Source organism: Prorops nasuta, unplaced genomic scaffold (assembly GCF_024137725.1).
Source record: "Prorops nasuta isolate Cenicafe-Biocafe unplaced genomic scaffold, Cenicafe_Pnas_1.2 PNAS00019, whole genome shotgun sequence".
NCBI lineage: Eukaryota > Metazoa > Arthropoda > Insecta > Hymenoptera > Bethylidae > Prorops > Prorops nasuta.
Genome location: NW_027116816.1, coordinates 5,295,719 through 5,314,877, shown reverse-complemented (window position 1 = coordinate 5,314,877; position 19,159 = coordinate 5,295,719). Strand labels below are relative to the sequence as shown.

General features: G+C 40.6%; 1 protein-coding gene across 3 annotated transcripts in view; it reads right to left on the bottom strand.

Annotated features, from left to right (window-relative positions):
• Positions 1-3: 3 nt before the first annotated feature.
• LOC136780441 (semaphorin-1A-like) overlaps positions 4-19,159 on the bottom strand; it is a 130,949-nt gene continuing 111,793 nt past the window's right edge. For 2 of the 3 annotated variants that reach the window (XM_066738801.1, XM_066738802.1), the window contains exons 3-10: positions 14,543-14,639; positions 12,574-12,983; positions 11,657-11,745; positions 11,430-11,571; positions 10,681-11,029; positions 9,937-10,553; positions 9,635-9,845; positions 4-9,554 (exon numbers count right to left, since the gene is read on the bottom strand). In XM_066738801.1, the coding sequence (XP_066594898.1) occupies positions 9,263-9,554; positions 9,635-9,845; positions 9,937-10,553; positions 10,681-11,029; positions 11,430-11,571; positions 11,657-11,745; positions 12,574-12,983; positions 14,543-14,639 (2,207 nt within the window). In that variant the 3' untranslated portion in view covers positions 4-9,262. The remainder of the gene's footprint in view (positions 9,555-9,634; positions 9,846-9,936; positions 10,554-10,680; positions 11,030-11,429; positions 11,572-11,656; positions 11,746-12,573; positions 12,984-14,542; positions 14,640-19,159) is intronic. The other variant, XM_066738803.1, reaches the window with a different exon arrangement.

Below are 19,159 nucleotides of genomic sequence, written 5' to 3'. Positions count from 1 at the left end.
AATTTATTTTTACTTAATATTTCATGGTACAGTCTATACCTATTATGATATTATAAAATAACATAATTATCGAATGAAAAATGGGGGAGAAATTGAGAACGAAAGACCGACTGAGTATCGCCCAAGAAAAGTATGCAATGAAAATGCAGTCAGCACTTGATGATCTTGCAAGAAAAAATGCGGAAAATCAAGATCATCAAGAGAAAATCTTTCACTGACACTGAGTTGAAGAAGAAGTATAGAAGATGAAGAGTAATGAATAAAAACAGAAAATACAAAATAATCAACGCAGTAACGTGAGAGTATTTTGTTTAGTAATATTTATGTATTTATATATAAAGTTCTAATGAATTACTTAATTAATCCATTACTTAGTACTTAATTCATTAATATGGTAGCAGCCTCACTCTCTAATAGTACTAAATATAATAATGGTATAATGTGCGGTAATTATCGTTAATATAGATTATTAACATTATAAATTAATAGTCGTCGGAATCGTATAATAAACAATAGATACAAGGTATTTTTGTGGTTTTAGTTTTTTCAATGTTTATATCATATAGTAATAATCACAATAGCGTATTCTGAAAAATAGATCAGGGTCCCATGGGCAGAGAGCGGAGCAACTTCAGAATTTCAGTGTCTAAGATCTATATCAGTGATTTTCATTAAGAGTCTCGATCAAGTACTCAAATTTATTTAGCTTTAACTTTCTCACAAATCCTTTCGAAAAGTTCCAATTATTTTGTTGATAACGAGTAAGTACAGGAAAGAAAGAATGTAGTAGACTGGTTTATTTGCTGTTTCTAAGGTTTTTAACGCGTCTCTGCCACTCTGCCTAGGAAACCCACTATAACAGGGCACTATGAACAGCAGTCTGCTGGCTAAGTGACTTTCCAAATCTACAATCATACTCCATTTCTCTCTCTCTCTCTCTTTCTCTCTCTCGTTTCTACATAAATTTTTCACTTCCATTTTCACCACTCTCCCTTGTCTCCATCTTTTCCATTCCACTCCTATCTTTGTCTCTCAATATCCAGGCACGCCAACACTCTGTTTAAAGCCAGTACAAAATTCTTGTTTCTATCTCAGCTGAGAAAAGTGGACGTCGACCGGAAGTTGGCGTTGCTAGCTCCTCCAAGCGAATGTTTTGTTCGTGATTCTAAACTAAAAATCATGAGTAAAAACGATTCCTTATCGAACGAATTTCTGAAATTTGATTTATCGACATCCATTTATCTCAAGCGTCGATCACTTTCCAGCATATTTTGACGAGCGAGAAATTAACAATTGCAAATTAGTGAGAGAAAATTGATGTCTCAGTCGAAATTTTGAAGAAAAAGAAATGATCCAAAACGTTTATACATTGCCTGGTCGTTTCGCGTTACTTACACTTTTTAGTTTTTTATACTTTGTATGTATCGAATTATTGCGAAACATAAAGAAAGGTAAACAAAAGTGCGTGAAGAGTGCTAAAAGCACGGGCAACATAAATGAATTCGTAATACGGATGACAAAGAAACGTAAAGTGAGTTTTCCTGAAATTTTTGTGCTTCGTGCAGAATCAAATGAACAACGACGTTTTAAGATTTTCGACATATTCGTCTATTTGTTTTGCATCTTCTTCCTTTAAAATCTTGACGACAGACGGCGCTGGTTTCGCTTCTTCGCATAACCTCAAAAGTTCATGGCTTTTGAGGTCACTCGGGGTCGAGAAAACGTTATTACCATATTATCTGATATTTCACAACAATCGAGAAAGCTTCCAAAGTTGGAAAAATATTGAAATGAATAAATATATTATATGATTGCATATACATAAGATTCCAAAGTCGCAAAAATCCTAAGCCTAAGCAGCATCCTCGATTGCAATTTAGATTATATGTACGGGATAAACCGGAAAAAATTATAAATAAAGCCACGGAAAATTTCATTCATAAACACATGTAGAATTCACGTCAAAATTTTCGCTATTTTCGCTTACAAATTTTTTTATCCAATATGAGACGAGCCCTACCATCTTCTCTCTCTCTCTCTCTCTCTCTCTCTCTCTCTCTCCCACCCTTTTTGCATTTACTTTTTTGCACTTTCACCTTTTCGCACAGGCTCACGTGCATTCTACGAAACACGCACGGACATACACACCCACTCAAACTGACTTTTTCTGCCACCAGAATTTTTGCGTTCATCCCATATTCTCGTGTTTATAAATAGTATTGTATAATATCGTTCTCGTATCGTTACAATATAATTATCGGCAATAATATACCTTCGTTATCAATGTAATTATAATGCATTACTTCCTCTTTATCCGGTTAATTTCACTCGCACGAAAGCTCAGCAACCACAACTCGATTATTTTTGGCCCTCCTTTCCATATTTATTCACTCCTTCATATCTAGATACGAAAAAAATTATTTTCCCCAAATAATATCTTCGATGAGCGAGCTGTTTTTCATCTATTGTACGGTCTTATAGTGAGTGTGACTCTTGTTAGAGGAACTGTCTGGATTAGTTTAAATCTTAAGAATTAGTCGGGAAGGACCTTGTACGATGTAAAGAAGTCTTTGGCTCGCCCGTCGATCAAAAAGTAAAAGTTACTAGCATATTTAATAAAATAGTATAGATAAAAAATTATCGCATCCTTATAATTACTTAATGAATTTCTCTTTTTTTATTCCGTAGCTCTTACTCTCTCGACCTCCCCCCCCTCTCGTTAGCTCTCTCTTTCTCTCCCTCTCGCCTTATTTAATTTTATACAAGTCGAGAAATTATTTGGGAAAGCATCAAGCTATACTTCTGAGCGATCAAAATTTTGTTACAATTTTCCACTTTTCTCTTTTATTCTTTTCAAAATTACGAGTTGCATGCGACCGTGCTCAAATATTACGTCCAAAGTTATCGAAAATATAACTCCCATGTTAACCCCGCTCTAAAGTAAGTGATTCAACTTATTCCGATATTGAATATATTTTGATTTATTTTCACCTGTGATTTGACGATATATATTTGTCATTTACTTTCAAGTTGAGCTAATAAAAAAAGTACGAAATACATTGAGTTTTATGGAACGATGAGAACTGTTTTATATTACCAATTTTACTTTTCTCTCTCTTTCACTCTAGTTTTCTCTCACTCTCTCTCTCTCTCTCTCTCTCAGTAATGAAAAGGAAACTTTTGAAGGGGGAATCCCCGTAGCGTTAAGTACAGGAGTGATATTGCCGACAGAGTTAACGAAGGACATCAATGGGCTAAGTACCCGGCGCCGAAATGAGTCGGTAACAATCCCGGTGATTACCGGGCGATACCTGCGAAAACATGGCCGTCCAGCCGTATCTAGTAGTTACAGTAAAAAATAGCGTAAACGGCACTGTATTAGGAAGAAGCAAAATACATGTTACATTCTCATTATTTTTATCGTTGATAAATGCTATAGTGTGTAGTATCTTTTCATTTTCCCTTCAAAAATCTTCTAATATCGCAATGTCGTTATTAATTAGTAATTAATCGTAATTATAATTATGATTATTATTATTAGTATTATCATTAGGGATTCGCCCATATTACAACGCGCAACTTTTTTAGGGATCAGGTTTCAGAGGGAGAGGGCTGAATTGAAGGGTTCTAGACCCTCGAAAAAAACGTCGCTGATCGACGGAATGCTCTCTCATTCTTTCTCACTCGCCTCACTCATTCTGACTTTCTCACTCTTAATTACAAAGCGTGCCCAGGGGTGGCCGGGCTGGTTACCTCAATCGCTAGAAATCTGCAGCAACGCGGCGCTATTCCTGCTCCCCCCTCTCCTTCTCTCTCTCTCTCTCTCTCTCTCTCTCTGTCTTCCACTAGATCCACTCTTTCTACACTGTGATATAACGAGATAATCGTACCGGCTAAAATAGCCAGCAACGTTGCCCAGATTCGGCGAGGCTGGTTTGCAGGACAGTACAAAAGCCACACAGAGACTTCCCCGCCCGATAAATTTTCGTGGTGAACCCCCGGCCACCTGGCGGCCACATTACTCAACGTTATTTAATTAGTAATCTTTAACTTTAGGTACTAATCATTTCTCAAATTTTTCTGCTTAAGTGACTTACAATTCGTACAACTTTTCTTCCCTTATATCGTATAATAACTAATACGTCTAAGATGTTTTCTGTTTATTTACTTCGAATTAACGCTAGATCCTTCGATATATTAATCAAATCGGATAAATTAATAGTCATAATCGTGTATGTATCCAACTAGGCTAGACTTCGACGGAAAAATATATTTATAAAAAGTTATAATATTATTATTATAATATACGTTTCAAGCGTTCTATATATATATGTATATATTATATACTTTATTATATTCATATATACATATATATGTATATTGTATATGTACTGTTACTAAACCTCTACTTAAACTACGTGTCCATCGTCAATCTTACATACTGCAACCTCTACCTGATCCTCGTTCGGAGGAGACACTCGTGTCCTTGCTGGTTTGCATGTGTGTTTCATGTGTTTTCGGTGTGTTTACGTAAATACATAATTTGTAAATAACTCGTTAACTGTATAAAGTGGCCCGAGTTACCAAAGAGAAACGGAACGGTGCAGGAAAGGTCGTGGAGCCGATCGAAGCCCAGGTTACGTTGCGGAAAGTGCATCATTTAAAGCCTCCACTTAATTAATCATCGTTAGCACGGCCCAATAAACACCGTCATCCACGCTACCGAGGAATGTACGTGAAATATCACAATTCCGTCGATGTTTCCGGAACGAACTGTTGACTCTTGGAAACAATGGAGCTTTTCCGAAACATAAACTCATTCGACAATGATTGGTAGTTTCGCACGAGATATTCGTGCCAAGCTGCCATGTTACCATAGGTTATGTTTTTTTTTTGGTCGAAGAATCGTGCGGTAAAAGTGAAATGGACATTTGCCGTTGGTACTTGGTGCGTGTGTTCTATTGATTGTGTTTATTGCGCATTCATGGGCCTCTTTGTGAAATCGTTTCGCTTCCTCCTTCCACTCAATCGTCGTGACTCATAGTCCTGGATGGAATCCGTTCCTTATTGGCTTAAACAACGTGAACGTACGAGCACGAATAAAGTGATTAAACACGATTTGTACAAGTATTTTCCTTTTTTCCTAATGTTTTGCACGTATCAGCATCGACTGGTAACGATAGATAACACATCATTGTCTTAATTTTCTCCTTCTGTCGAAACATTGAAATGGTAGTCTACCTAACAACGCGTAGGTACATCGAAAAATATTTTCTTAACACAGCGCCATCTGGGGCTCCCTCCTCCAATCTTGCATCGTTGCGTTTCTATTGGCAATTGCGATCGTTCTAATCGCGAGTGTCCCCTGACTGCAATGTTTCTCAACGCGAGTACTAAAATTCGTTAATAAGGTGTAGCCTCCCTATCACATTTAATTGATTTATTGACGACAGTGCTTAAAACCACATAACTCGTTTAACAACTGGGTTATAATTGTTCGATAAACTTAAAATACTCTTATTTTCTTCATTTTCATTCTTATCAGGTTTATGTTTTTCACATCTTACGTTCGACCTTCTGTTTGTGTTTGGTCGTAAAAATGTAAATTATTTATAGAGAAATTTCGTTCTGTGCAAGGAGCCACCTTATCATTTAATGAATATCATTTTGTGCGCCACTGACGATAACCATCACAATTACCAATGGTGCTTATTTTACAAGTGTAATATCTTTGGTATTTTGCCTGAGTCTTCCATTCAAGAAACAATCGCTAAACAATAGATTAATAAGCTCCGTTAGGATAAGACTCTCTGTTTATACTTGTTATATAACTTAGCGAAATTAGCGTTAACAAACGATATCCGTAGTACCCGCATTTTGGGCAATAATGACATTTCTGTAACGATAAACATGTCGTATATCGACTTTATGGCAGTATTGGACCGTTTCGTGCGGTTCTTTCGCGATACACGCAGGCCTACTTCAAGCTCGAATATCGTACTACATAACCTCATCAATCTCGATTCTAACCTATATGCATTCCAATAAGAAAAAATCCAATTATCGTCAAAACGAAACTTTCTCGTGAGTGTACGCGAGCTTGACGTGAAATGCATTTTGATCGGAAATGAAATATATATGTGTGTGTGTGTATATATATATATATATATATAACGAGAATTTGTACTGTTCAAAAGAAAGTAAAAAAGGGGGGTCGCACGGGTGTGGTGACCGACGAAGGCTCGTCCTGAAAAGGGGGATTTTCAGTCTTACTGTTGAAGGGATGCCGGCCGAGCCTTCCTTGGCAGACATTGGAGTAATAAAAACATCGCGAAAAAGTTTTGAGGAGTCGATTTTATCCCGTGTATGTGTTTCGTGTGCGTATGAGTTTGTAGCTCGTTACGGGATTTCCCCCTCCATCGACTTTCTACAGAAGCACAAGCGTGATTGGCTAAAGGCAACGGAGGAGATCTCTACGTTATCAACGAAACTGCATTACCGACCGAACTGAGTTCTCGATGAAAACGGGGAATCCCATAACGAGTCATGTGTGTAACTCGTCGTTACGAGAGCGTTCTATCCAATAGACTCTCGAATTACCTTCTTCCATTTATCTTTATTTCGCATTCCCTTTCTCTCTCTCTCTTTCTCTCACACACACACACACTCTTTCCCTCAATGCCTAGAAAACATCTTGTCATATAGAATATATCACATACGCGTTATCTCTAAACACACTGAAATAAGAAGCACTTTAAGATAGATGTCTACATACACCATCGGGCCCAGGCTAGATAGACTGATTCTCAATTTCTTTGTCGCTCATATAACTCTTAACTGCTGTATAGGTATTTTTTTGTATATATGTTATGTACATGCAAGACTCGTGCCTCTTGCTTATTCATCCCCTCTCTCAAACTCTGTGTATTCCTTCTTCCTTTCACCCCTTATTTTCTTCCTCTCTATCTTTCTTTCAGCGCTCTATTACGTATATGTGCAGGTGTTGAAACGCGCGTTTTCGAAACGTATATAAAACTAGGGATTAATCTCCGAATGTAACAAGATGTATGTTTCTCTTTTTTCTCTTCTTTCATCAAAACAATCCTACCATACCTCAACAATTGTACCGGAACAAGTCGTCGGTCTGGTAAAACTTGTAACATATGATTAATGCGATATAGCAATCTCCACGATTTTATGAAACAATATACTCCGTAGTATTGACTAATAAGTGTCGCTTGAGAAATAAATACAAAGATTAGAACTTATATAAACAATATGAGAACACGGTGTGTTTACAGGAGGTCGTTAAAAATATAATTATATATATATGTATATATGTATAATATAGTATACGTGTATAGAAATTCTGAAACCTAATAAAAAGATAAGTTTTAAGCGCGTCGGTACTAGTACGTTTAAATGCTTTGTTCAGTCGTATTGATTTTTCATTAGAATAACTTTGGTTGAGTTGCAATTTCGCCCTGGCAATTAAAATCGCAAGGGTCGTATTTGGCAATTAACACGCTAAGTGTAATAATAAAGAAAGTAAACCACCCATACAGCGCACTTGACTAAAAGTTCTCTTCTAGACATCTTTTAGTCATCCAATTGACTATAATACGTCTAAAAGATACCTTTAAGTCATTTGGTGCTGTATGGGCAATATATGTCAGAGGCGAAGCAAGGAAAAAATTGTGTTTTTGAAAAACATTTAGGATAGAGTCTCTAGCGAATATAAACAGCGTCTCCCATTTAGCCATATACGGAAAACTTTCAGCAGCAACGATCCTATTTTTGTTGAATTTCGAGGCACGCAGTAGTATTACGTGAACTATAATGGCACTATTTAATCACTTGCATTCAATATTACAACATTAGAAAATTGCAGGTTCGACATTGAAGATAGTCTCTCGTTTAATTGACTTTAAGAAAAAAGCCTTGTCGTAATACTATGGCGCACACCGCTCGAGGGGGCTGACTCGTGTGTGTTTTGTCAATTAATAAAATAGTGGAGATTACGACATTGAGTCGCCAGCGATTAGCACTATTTTGTCAATCGAGCCTGATCGCCTACTCCTAGCCTCACTTTTTCGCAAGAAAGTCCACGAAATTTCTTCAAATCTCCTCACTAAGCTGTCCAATCTCGTAAGCAATAACTCTTTTAACGCTGAACACTTGCGAGATAAATTGCTCAGGTGGTAAGCTTGTGGAGAGGTTTCCGCGACGCCTTCTTGGACGCCATTTGCAAATCGAAGATTCGACTCACCAGCGACTTCCGATTCGCATTACATTGCTCAGTCCTCGCTGACGCAGTGAGCTTTCCTCTCATATTGGCAGCGATAAGCTGAGTGAAGCTTTCTGTGATCAGTGCTTCTCAACTCGAACGACAGTGCACCTGGCATAAGACTAAAGATCATCTACAATCAAAACAAACAACTACATTTTCTACAACATGCGAGAATACTGTACGCAAACCGGATCTAGCAAAATCATATATAGTACACGCAACGGAAAATCTTAAAAAGGGCTAATTAACTCTCGTTGAGAATCACTGTCGAGTGAAAGCCAAACCACGCGTCCACTGTAACACCGCACCACTATCACCACCACGTGTACGTCCCTGTACACTTTATACATTCAAGGAACGCCCAATGGGGCACCGAGCACGCCCAAAAAAAAAAAAAAAAAAAAAAAAATCTCCCAAAACGAGAGTACTTCTCAAGCCCTTCGCTCTCCTAAGTCGTTTAAAAATGAATATTATAAGCAAAAGCTTGGATAATCGTCGTCGCAAAGCAGGCAGTATTTCCATAGGAATCTAACAGTGTCCTAAGCTAAAAAACGAGACCGCTCGGGCTTCGCAAGCGTGAACGCAGCAGGGCAAGGACCGACGCTATAAGAAGGGTCGTTTCCAGAGATTGAGAAGTACCGTTTTGGTTTTAGAGACAGGCAGAGCTTGGGGCTTCGACTATGAGCGATAGATGAAGCTGCATGGGGGTGTTGGTGGTGGCGGTGAATTCCCGTTCATAGGAATGGGCACGAGGGTTGGCGAGGGCGACGAGGAGGGAGGTGAGGGGGAACTTGAGGATCCGCTGGTCGGCGATGGCGACTCCAGCGCCCTCGGGCCGCTCAGCTCGCGGTTCGACTGTCCCCCGGACGACGCCACTGCGCGGCTGCTTCTGCCCGCCGAGTTCGCATTATGGCGATTTCGTGCTGGTCGTCCTAAGCTTCGGTGACGACCACCTCCCTCCTCGCTCGTTTCTCAGAGATAAACCTTCTTCATACTACGCGTGGTCGCAAAGCCGTCGTTCCTTCTATAGGCGTCGCCCTGGTGACTCCGAAGTGTTCCGAAGTTGTCGCGAGCTCCCCGGAAACCGTAACCGTCCGAGAACTGGAACAAGGTTTCCGTTGGCGTTGGCGGTGGTTTCCTCATGGTGCCCTTTGGCGAGTGTAACTTTGGCGGCTGAGGAACCAGTACTGGCTCCGCGTACGTCACTTCCTCCTGTGGCAGTAGCTTTGGCTCTGGTGCTAATCTGAAAGCACAGGAGGAAGACCTGCCATAAAGATTATTGATATATCTCGAAACTCTCTCCATCCTTCAGTCTGATTCTATTTAATTCTATAGTACAATTACCTGTTCACGTTTTGACGTTGTTCAAAGTACTCGTACTCCGTGTCTGGATATGGTAAATTGTCATCTTCGTCTTTTCTGCATTTCCTGCCACACAAGTAGCCAGCTACGAATCCTACAAGCAATGCTGCCAGGGCTCCGGCCACCACCGCCATAACCAGCGTCTCCACCGAATATTGTGGAACCGGCGAGTCCGCGGCTGATATTTCGGGACCTGAGAAATCGATAGAATAATGATGAAGATCATTTAACCAAAGAATGAAACGCGTATGACAAAGGACTTTGTCCCACTGAATGAAGATTACCTGAGTTATCCTGCTCCTCGTCCTGCATGATATTGATAATTTCTCCGCCCTGACTCTCCTTGTTGGGCATCATGGAGTCCTGCGGGAACTTGTTCTGGTTGGCGGATATAGCACCGACGCTTCCTGCGTCCTTGTTCAAGGATTTACTGGGTGGACAGGACGAATGAACGCCAGTAGCAACGCTCTGAAGGAACCTGCTGGCGTCCGTGGCTGCTGGTCCTACGAGGGCCCTGCATTTGCCCTCGAATTTATCCCAGGCGCAATAGGGATCCTGAAGAGCTACACATTCACCGCAGGACAGTATCCTGTCGCTGTAACAACGGTGCAGTCGCAATGCCTGCACCTGGCTGTCCGCTACAACGACCAATCGCCCATCTTCGAGGCCATCACCAGCCTGCGAAGCTCGGACCACCTTGATTCCCCTTACGGGAACGTTAGATGGGAATGCCTGGATCTCCTCGATCACAACGGGACTCACTTTCTCATGAGAATCCGCAGAATCGGCGTTGATGGCTTTGATCACCTTGCCATTGTCCGTACCGATGAACAAGACGTCGTACGTCTTACCTCCAGGTGTCTTCACCTGAGGATCCACAGCTATGTGCGTGAATCTGTAACTGTTCATATAAATATGATCGATTATTTTTCTGGCGTTTCTCTTTTATTTATTTCCACGATAAACGGGATACATTGTAAATTATTGGAAAATCAGTATATAAAAACTGTATACAGTAGAATGCTTACTGAAAGCTGGTCCTGATAACAATTGGCTGTCCGAAGAAGGCCGGTACGGACTCGTCCATGAGCGAGTGGCTATTGAGGAAACTCAAGGTCGTATCTGGCAAGGAGCGCGAGTTGTTCGTGCACTGACCCGGCCTGATCTCCGGAACTTTGTTGCCTGGCACCGGCAGCCAATTGGAATTGCGGTTTATCTGTTCCTTGAAGCTGCCGTCAAAGCTGTTTGTGATGTTTTGAAGGGAAAACGCGCAGACTGCGGAGCCGCTTATGCTATTTACAGGAGTCGTGAACGTTCCGTAGATGAGTTGCGCAGACACGTTTCCGTATTGACCGGAAATCAACTCCGTTGTGGATTCTGTAAAAAAAATTTAAGCGTCGGTAAGTTAGGTTTTCTCATTATCGACCCTTAAGGCGATCATAAAGTAAATTTTAGTCTCAAAAATTCTTTTAATTAATTATAATTAACACTATTTGCTATTAAGACAGCCCAGATTCTCTTGGTTGGAGTATTCACGTTCTCCGGCACCTGAACAAACTAAAACTTTGCTTTTCTAATGGTGGCCACAAAAGCTTTCTAATAATCGGTTCCTTGCTGCAAATGTAAAAACTTTTCCAAGAGTCTCGCAAGGACTCTTTGCAGTTTAATACTCGAAAGCAACGTGCTCAGGTCTGGTTGGAAGCAATATTTACTGCCTTAAATTTGCGAAATAATTTTAATAAGCGCTTGGATTGCATTATTTGAGAGAAATACTTACGGATTTCATTAAAATAGAATGGAAAATCTCCGGTCACCGAGCAATTCAAGCGAGACTTGAGGAACGAAGTCCACCGGTTCCGGAAACGATGGGGACCGCCGCGGTCCGATTTGCATACCCTCGCTACACGAGAGTATACGGTCTGAGAGAGAAAAAATATTACAAGATAAAGTTTCTCATTTTCAGGCTCAATTTAGAGAGAGAGACTATTTAATTACAATAATTACCTTTCCACAATTGATATACTCCACTGCCGTCTCCCGGAAGAAGAAATAAACGAAATCTCCTTGCGTCATGGAATTCACGAAATTCGGCGCTGCAAAAAAGAAACGGTTAATCAATGACTTTATAAAAATTCGATGAAACGTCCTCCGAGTTTTCTAGTCTCGTGAAAAAAAATGAAACAATGGTAATCGATAGGGGTCGTTTCACGTTTAAAATTAGCCCGCGGTGGCTGCCAGTTAATGTACTCTCGCTAATTGAATATCTTGGGGCTTCCTCTAAGGAAGAAGTTTGCGCGATTCTTGCTAGGAAAGCTTAAAGAAAATGTCCGAGCCTTATTACGAGAGAATATTAAAAAAATGTTTCATCGATTGGTCGAAACTCCTCTCAAACTGAAAGAATAATAGCGGATGGTAGATTGTGCTTGTTAAATAATTTTTTTCTCCCTTATCCGAGAGATTGAAATAAAAACAGACGGGAATACTGCGGCGCTGCAGTGGTTCTCATTCGCAACGGCGGCGTCAAGGGAGAAAAGTTTTCGCGTCCCTGGGGGTGGAGAGTCCACATTGACTGAAAAGCACTGGCGTGCATAACAGTGTTAAGACCGGTAAGTTTTACTGGCAAGTAGTAGAAACTTGCGGAAAACGGGTACGACGACCCCTTAATGACAGCAAACTTTATCGATTTATTAACTCGACGGTGTGTCTGTAAGCCTCTTAGGATTTGTAAAGTATTATTAATCTTGTGCGCATTGCGCATTATAAATTTTCAAAGTTCCTACTCCTTCCGACAACTTTAAAACTTGACTTGCTTTTAATAGAATATATATATATATATATATATATATATATACATATAGTCATAGATTTTTACTCGTCGTAAAAATGATCAGTGGGAGAATGGAGAAGTAAAATAGACTCACCGTTCAAACTCATCGAGTCGAATTGCTCGGTTTGAAGTGGTTCCCTGTAAATGATTGGGTCCATTCCGGAGAAATCGGCAACGGTGCCAGTGTACAGTTCACCGTCGACGTAAACAAAGGTGCTGTTGTGTTGCGGGTCGTAAGGACAAAGTGCCTGGCCAGCTTTTTCCTTACTGACACTATAATTGCCAGTGTTGACGACGTAGTCCCTGCACAAGGGCTTGAAAGCGTTCGTCGCGCATACCAGAAGCGAGTTCTGGCCCGTTTTAACCAGTATCCGAATATAATTTTGGCAATTCTCTTCATCCTTGCCCTTCATCACGCACATCTTCACGTCGTTCTCTATGGAATACCACGTAAGCCTCTGCTGCTCCGTCAAATCTGTCAGGCTCAAATTGTGAACTCGATTTCTGCAAGAAAAAGGAAAACCTTATTCAACAATCACGCGATGGTAAAAATTGATATCCTGCAATTTTTAAGCCGAAACGGCGCATTCGTGAGTTTTGGCGGGAAATCCCCTCGTAATGGCGCTTCGAGCACACAGGCTTCGGATAATTTATGTGACTTAATTATGAGTACTCGTATCACTCGACGGTAAAGCGTCGCGCGATGCAAGATTTTTTGAGCCGATAACGCCTGGGAGTTGACATAACTCTAATTGTGATTACAGTTCGCATCGTTAAGCCCGGTCATTACCCGAGAATAGTGGCGCGCGACACGAACAACAACAACAACTGGGTTAACCGTAACAATAAATTACATTCAACCACGTAATGCGCCTCCGCGGATTTGTAACTCGACATTGGCTAAAACACGCGATTATTAAGTTAAATAATCTCGGGGCGCGCATTAGCACGAGTGCGGAATGCTGAATCTTCTTTACCGACCGAGCGCCTCTGTCTATTATGTTCCTTTTTCGAGAACACTGCTCCGTATAGTGGCAGCACTGTCAAAGAGCTAATTAATTCAACGAGAGATCCTTTCCGCGCCCTATTTACGCAAATATCAATTAACCGCGGAGCAACTTTCAAGCGTCGCTCTTCCGTGAATTTATGCATTTTTTTCCAAAGCGTTAATAGTTGTTTTGCCCGCTTCGGCCGAGGGAGCGAGAGTTTGTCAGACGAACTACCCTGCAGTATTTAACCACGGGATTCCCCTAATGGGCGAATTATTCGAATCGAAGGAGAGAATTTTCCTATCTTCGCGCTGTCGCTTTCCAGAGAAACGCGTCAGTCGTTAAGCAAATATCATTCTACACCAATTATAGCTGGCGTTTATTCTGCAGGAAGTTACGTATCTAAATACCAGCGATGAGAGTAGTTTCTCGAACGGACGATAGCAGATTCCTGAACAAGCATTGATCTGTTATTTTAGCGCAGAGTCATCCTTAAAAATCTTACCACGTCTGGATAATACTATTTCTGCATTTTTTTCCACGCTTATTTCTTCGTTCTTTAAACTACTCGAATTGAAAAAAAGTCTGCGCAGATTTAAGCCAGTCAGGAAAATAGAGTACAATTTTCTTTGTACTTGAAAAATCTTGAATTTTCCGCTTAGGAATTTATAGCTCTTTACCGTGTAACGCTGATTTATCTTTAGATAGTTTTTTAATTACGAGCAGATTAATCGATCGCTCAACAAGGAGGAATTTCTGGCGGAAGATTATTACGAAGGAAATGTGGAAAATGTTCCAGTTTAAAATTTTAATTCAGTAAGGAAAAATAAGTGAATTATTTACTTTATAAAGAGTCTTTTGTAGAAAAATAGCGGAATCAAAAATTAAATGGTACAATATATGCATTGAAGTAATGCTGGTGAGACTGAGGAAAGAGCAAAAATCGTGCTGATGGGAGGGGGGGGGGGGGGGCGGAAGTAAAGCGAGGATTGAGGTGGGGGCTGAAAGTATACAAGAAGCGGAGAAGATACACTTTAATTAAAGTACTCTACCCAAAATGAATCCTGTATTTACCTTCCGCCGACCAGAAGATAGTTTCCGTCCCTGAGCACCAACCGGAAGTAGTCTGTGTGCGTCTCATTTCCGGTAAACCTGAACACATCCTCTGCGCCTGAAAAAGAAAACCAGTCCTTTGTTCATCATCTTCAAAAGTAGAATTACTTATTCATCTAATTAGCCGCTAACGGGATGGCTGCACCGGATGATGATGGTGGGGGAGGTAAGGGGCTGAGGATACAAAGTTCTTTTGAGAAGAAACCGAGCCGACTTCTGAAGCTGGAAAATCTCCAGCTCCGCTTGTCGTTTCAATAAAGTCGATGGAAGCCAATTTAATGCACTTAATTATTCCCTTGAGCACCGAACTTGTTCCTTTCTCAGAGAAATAAAACCAGCGCAATCCTATGAACAATGCTATATAAATTTATTCAGTGAAAACAAAAAACTTTAACAATATAACAAAACGCCAGTGACGCTGAAATTCAGTATTCGGTATAAATAAGTAGGAAGAAACATAATCCGATGGATGAGCAACAGAATCATCCTCGGTGTGTTAGTATTTCTAGTGGATCGGTCATGTAAAAAAAAAATTGAGTGAAATCGATCGGTAAAACTGATTCCTGTCAAATTTTAGCACGAAATCTGATCAAGTTCGTTGCGTGCACCACTGTCACGTTTGAAGTCTATCGAGTTTCCTGTATCCTTTTCTAAAGTCAGAGTTGACCTTGAGTGCGGTTATTGATTGGCATGCAGAGGTAATGGAAAAGAACGTTCTTCGAGTTGTCTTCTCGCGAAACTGTTCTTTGATTCATTTTTATTGGAGAAACGCAAAAAGCTCCCGTCAATTCTACGAATTACGAGGAATGTTTTGATGGGTTCTGTCTTCTCACGCCACGTGCCGTGAGAAGGCACCTTGAAAGCCTATTCCACGATTCGATACAAACAACCGACTTTAATCCTCTCGTGTGCTTACGTTTTTGTCAGAGCACTCCGCCATGTACAAAGTATCGTTAATTCCACGAAGACTCTTTACGATGCGTGATACTTTTGGTTTTTGCTGTTTTATTGTTCGCTTTGTTTACGGGGGGAAAGGAGGGGGAAGACAAAATTTTCTACGAAGGAGAATGGGCGAGGCTCGTTAAGACTGTCATAAATGTGTTGGGTAACCGTCGGTTACACGGGACAATGGGCAGGTCAGACAGGTTGGGGGCGTGTTTTGTTGGCTAGCAGCGGTTTTTCTTCTGCACGCGTTTGCCCGCCGTCATTAAAGTTTGCACGTGCCGCCGGTGCACGACCCCGAACATTATTTTTTAACGTTTTTTCACAACCCATACCATCTCCACCTCCTCCTTCTCGTAACTCATGAACAATCTCGTTCACTTTACCGAAATATCAGCTACCGAGACCCCAACAATCCAACCTAACCTCTCTTACCCTTACGAAGAGCTCGCTCGGAAATTTCATACCTACAAATAATTCCAGCGAGATCTCGTGAGAATATCTCGCTGGATCGTTAGGAATGAACTATTCGAACGAGTTCGGGGAAATTCTTTGCCCTATTAATACACAATCGACTTCTGGGAAGCCTCCAGTTTATCAACAAACCCTGCATTTTACCAGCTCTTTTTCCAGAAGCTTCTGTTCTTTGAATACTACTCGCATTGTTATTTCTAGCGATCGTGTAATATTAGATATCATGAGTGAAAAATTTGTTCATATCTGGTAGATTCTAATGAAATTATATAAAAAAGCCAAAAAAGGAACAAACTTTTTCAATCATCCGTTCGCTCGTCAAGTTTTCCAATTATACCGACCGGGCCACTACTATCACTTTTCTCGGTCGATAATAGAGCCGGTGTTGCGAAAATATTGTTGGACGGGAAGCTTTTTCTCCCGATATCGCATCAACACGAGCTCACAAGGCATGTAAAGCATTTTAATTAAAGCACTGACGACCTCGATCAAACGAAAATTTCGACATTTACATTTACACTGCGGATTTCAATATTGATAAATATTAATCATATTTTTGTATCGCTATGAATAATTGTAGTTTTAAATCTATGGAGAATAAATAATTCAACGATCGCGTTGTACATACTTTTTTTGAAATTGTACAGAACCTTAACCTCTAAAAAAATGTTGAGTGAAACAGGGGTAGTGTTTATCGGCATTCTTAGGCAAAATTTCTTGCGACGTATGTTTTGGTGGATGACGGTATTTTTCTGTGTGATTTTGGAGGGTTCGGAGAGTGGTATAGTCGATGGTAGGAAAATAAAGAAGGGATGGAGAAAAGGAGGATAGCTTAAATTGCGTATCGGGCTGGGTAAGTGGATTTCTCGCGTCGATACATTCGCGTTACATAGCATTGCACTCCCCCATGTGTGAGTTCGTTCGCGAAAGAGCTCGGCAAATTGAGCCATCCGGGGAATCACCCTGCCCCCCCCCTCCTCTACCTCTCTTTCTCCTCTCCACTCCAGCTGAAAAGAATGGCTGGCACGTGTCGCTAAGTTTCTTCACGCAATTTTCCCTCCTCGGAACATTGGTTGGTGCATTAGAATTTCTTCTATTTTTCTCACACTGTCCCTTCTAAGAGAATTCAACCTTTTCCTAATAAGACTCTGCGGAGAAAACTGAAAGTTTCTTTTCCAGTAAACTTCTCAGGTGATTACTGAATTTTTATTAGCGAAACGATAGTTTCTGAAGTCATGGAATAATTTTATTGGGTGAATTCATGGACGAAACTGTTTGGAAGGGAAAGTACAGTTGTCAGTTCAGCGAGCATGAAATCCTCTCGGAACAAGCATTATCGGGGAAGCCTTAACGATGCTGGCCTGCCCCATCTCGAGGAGTTTCTCGAGTGTCCTTGGCAAAAGGGCGAAGGACCTCGGCACGGTCGCCTTTAACCTTTTTTCCTGTTTCACGCCGCACTCTAACGACCGTTGCCATCGGCAAATCTTCAGAAATTCTCTAGCGATAAGCAAAACTCTATTTCCTGAATCTTCGAGATTGAAATATTTTCCAATTTTTTTTTTAAATCACACGTTCCACAAATCGATATAAGTTCTTGATTGTGTTTACACTTTCCATCGACAAAACGCTTTAAAGTTTGTTTTGGCTCGAGTTGGAATATACCGAGTTAACATAACCTAACTCACGCGACGGCCACCTCCACTTCAGGGTTTTGAAGCTCTGTAGATCTCTGAAAAATTAACATAATCGATCGTGAATAGACGAGAATGGAAGCTCTCGAGTGAACAAATTGGAAGGTGCAAAATGATCGATAAGTTTAATTATTGAAATTACGTGAGACGGATCGCGTGAAATTTTTGTTGGGTCTCTGAATATTTGCGAGTCGCTGCATGGAAAATGGATACTCGGCATTAAAACGTACGAGTCTCGGGAGTGCTGCGAATTCTCGGCACGCAATCCTAGCGACTTCCAGCGTTTCTCGCCACGTTCCGCCAGCCGTGGACAGGCTACATTGTGCAGCGACTCGATAAATGCCAGCCAAACTTTCTCGATTTTACGCTACGCCACTTTGTAGTCCGCAATCCCCTCGTAAAGCCCCATACGAGCGATCCCCTTGTGAAACACACCAGCTCCTTTCCGGAATTCACAAGCGAATCCAATGAAATTCATTCTCATAATCGCAAAAAAGTTCCTCTCTTCCTGAGAATTTACAAACGAATCACAAGGAATTCCTTTTCGGGATCACCTAGACTCGTTATTTTCGTAGAATTCCTTCGACACGCGAGAGAATTCATTCGCGAAACGAGCAATTCGTTTTGATCATCGCCAAGTGCGATTGGACGAAAGAATTATTCCGCTTGACATGCATATATGGGACTTGTCAGTGTGCTCATATGATTAAACGAATACGTGGTAGTACTTTCCTGAGGTATTCGAAATTCGCACGACAAGTCCTTTCCCTTGAATAATTAGAGATTTTGTAACTAGGCCAAATTGTTAATTGAGATAAATCTAGGTATGTATCCTCCAAATCGTGCGGTGCAAATGAAATTCTCTCGGCATGTTTGATATCCTTCCTAATTTATCTCATCTACCACCTTCCAATTCCGAGTTCATTAAATTGTAACACAAAAGCACCAAATTTTCTTCTTGAATTCCTTCTGCAGCTGAGCTCCTCGTTACGTGAATTTATTAATGTCAAAAAATTTATTATTCGATCTTTAATCGTGGATTTAAAAAATTGGTAGAAAAAGGGGGAAAAATTAAAATTCAATGAAATCCGATGGAATTAATTACCAGAATTTAATTTTGTGGCTTCCAGCGTTAGGAATTCATTGATGAAATTCCAGTGGGAGTTTCGGTTCTCAGATTTCATTAATCATTGGGGAGCTATCAGCAGCTTCTAATTATTCTCACAGATCCTTGTCAGTTTTGACCGGTCTTCCCGTGCTTCTTTTACATTTTTCTTTTACGGTAATTCAATCAGATATCAAATTAGTATGGCCTATCGAATTTCCTCATCGTTATTGCTGAGAGGAACTCGAAACCTGCTGGAATTACTTGCGGTATCGGTATTGCTAATGTTGTAACTTTTAGCGTGCAATGTTCCGTTTCAGCAACATCCCGCAAACTGTGTTTTTACATTGTTATATATACAGGGTG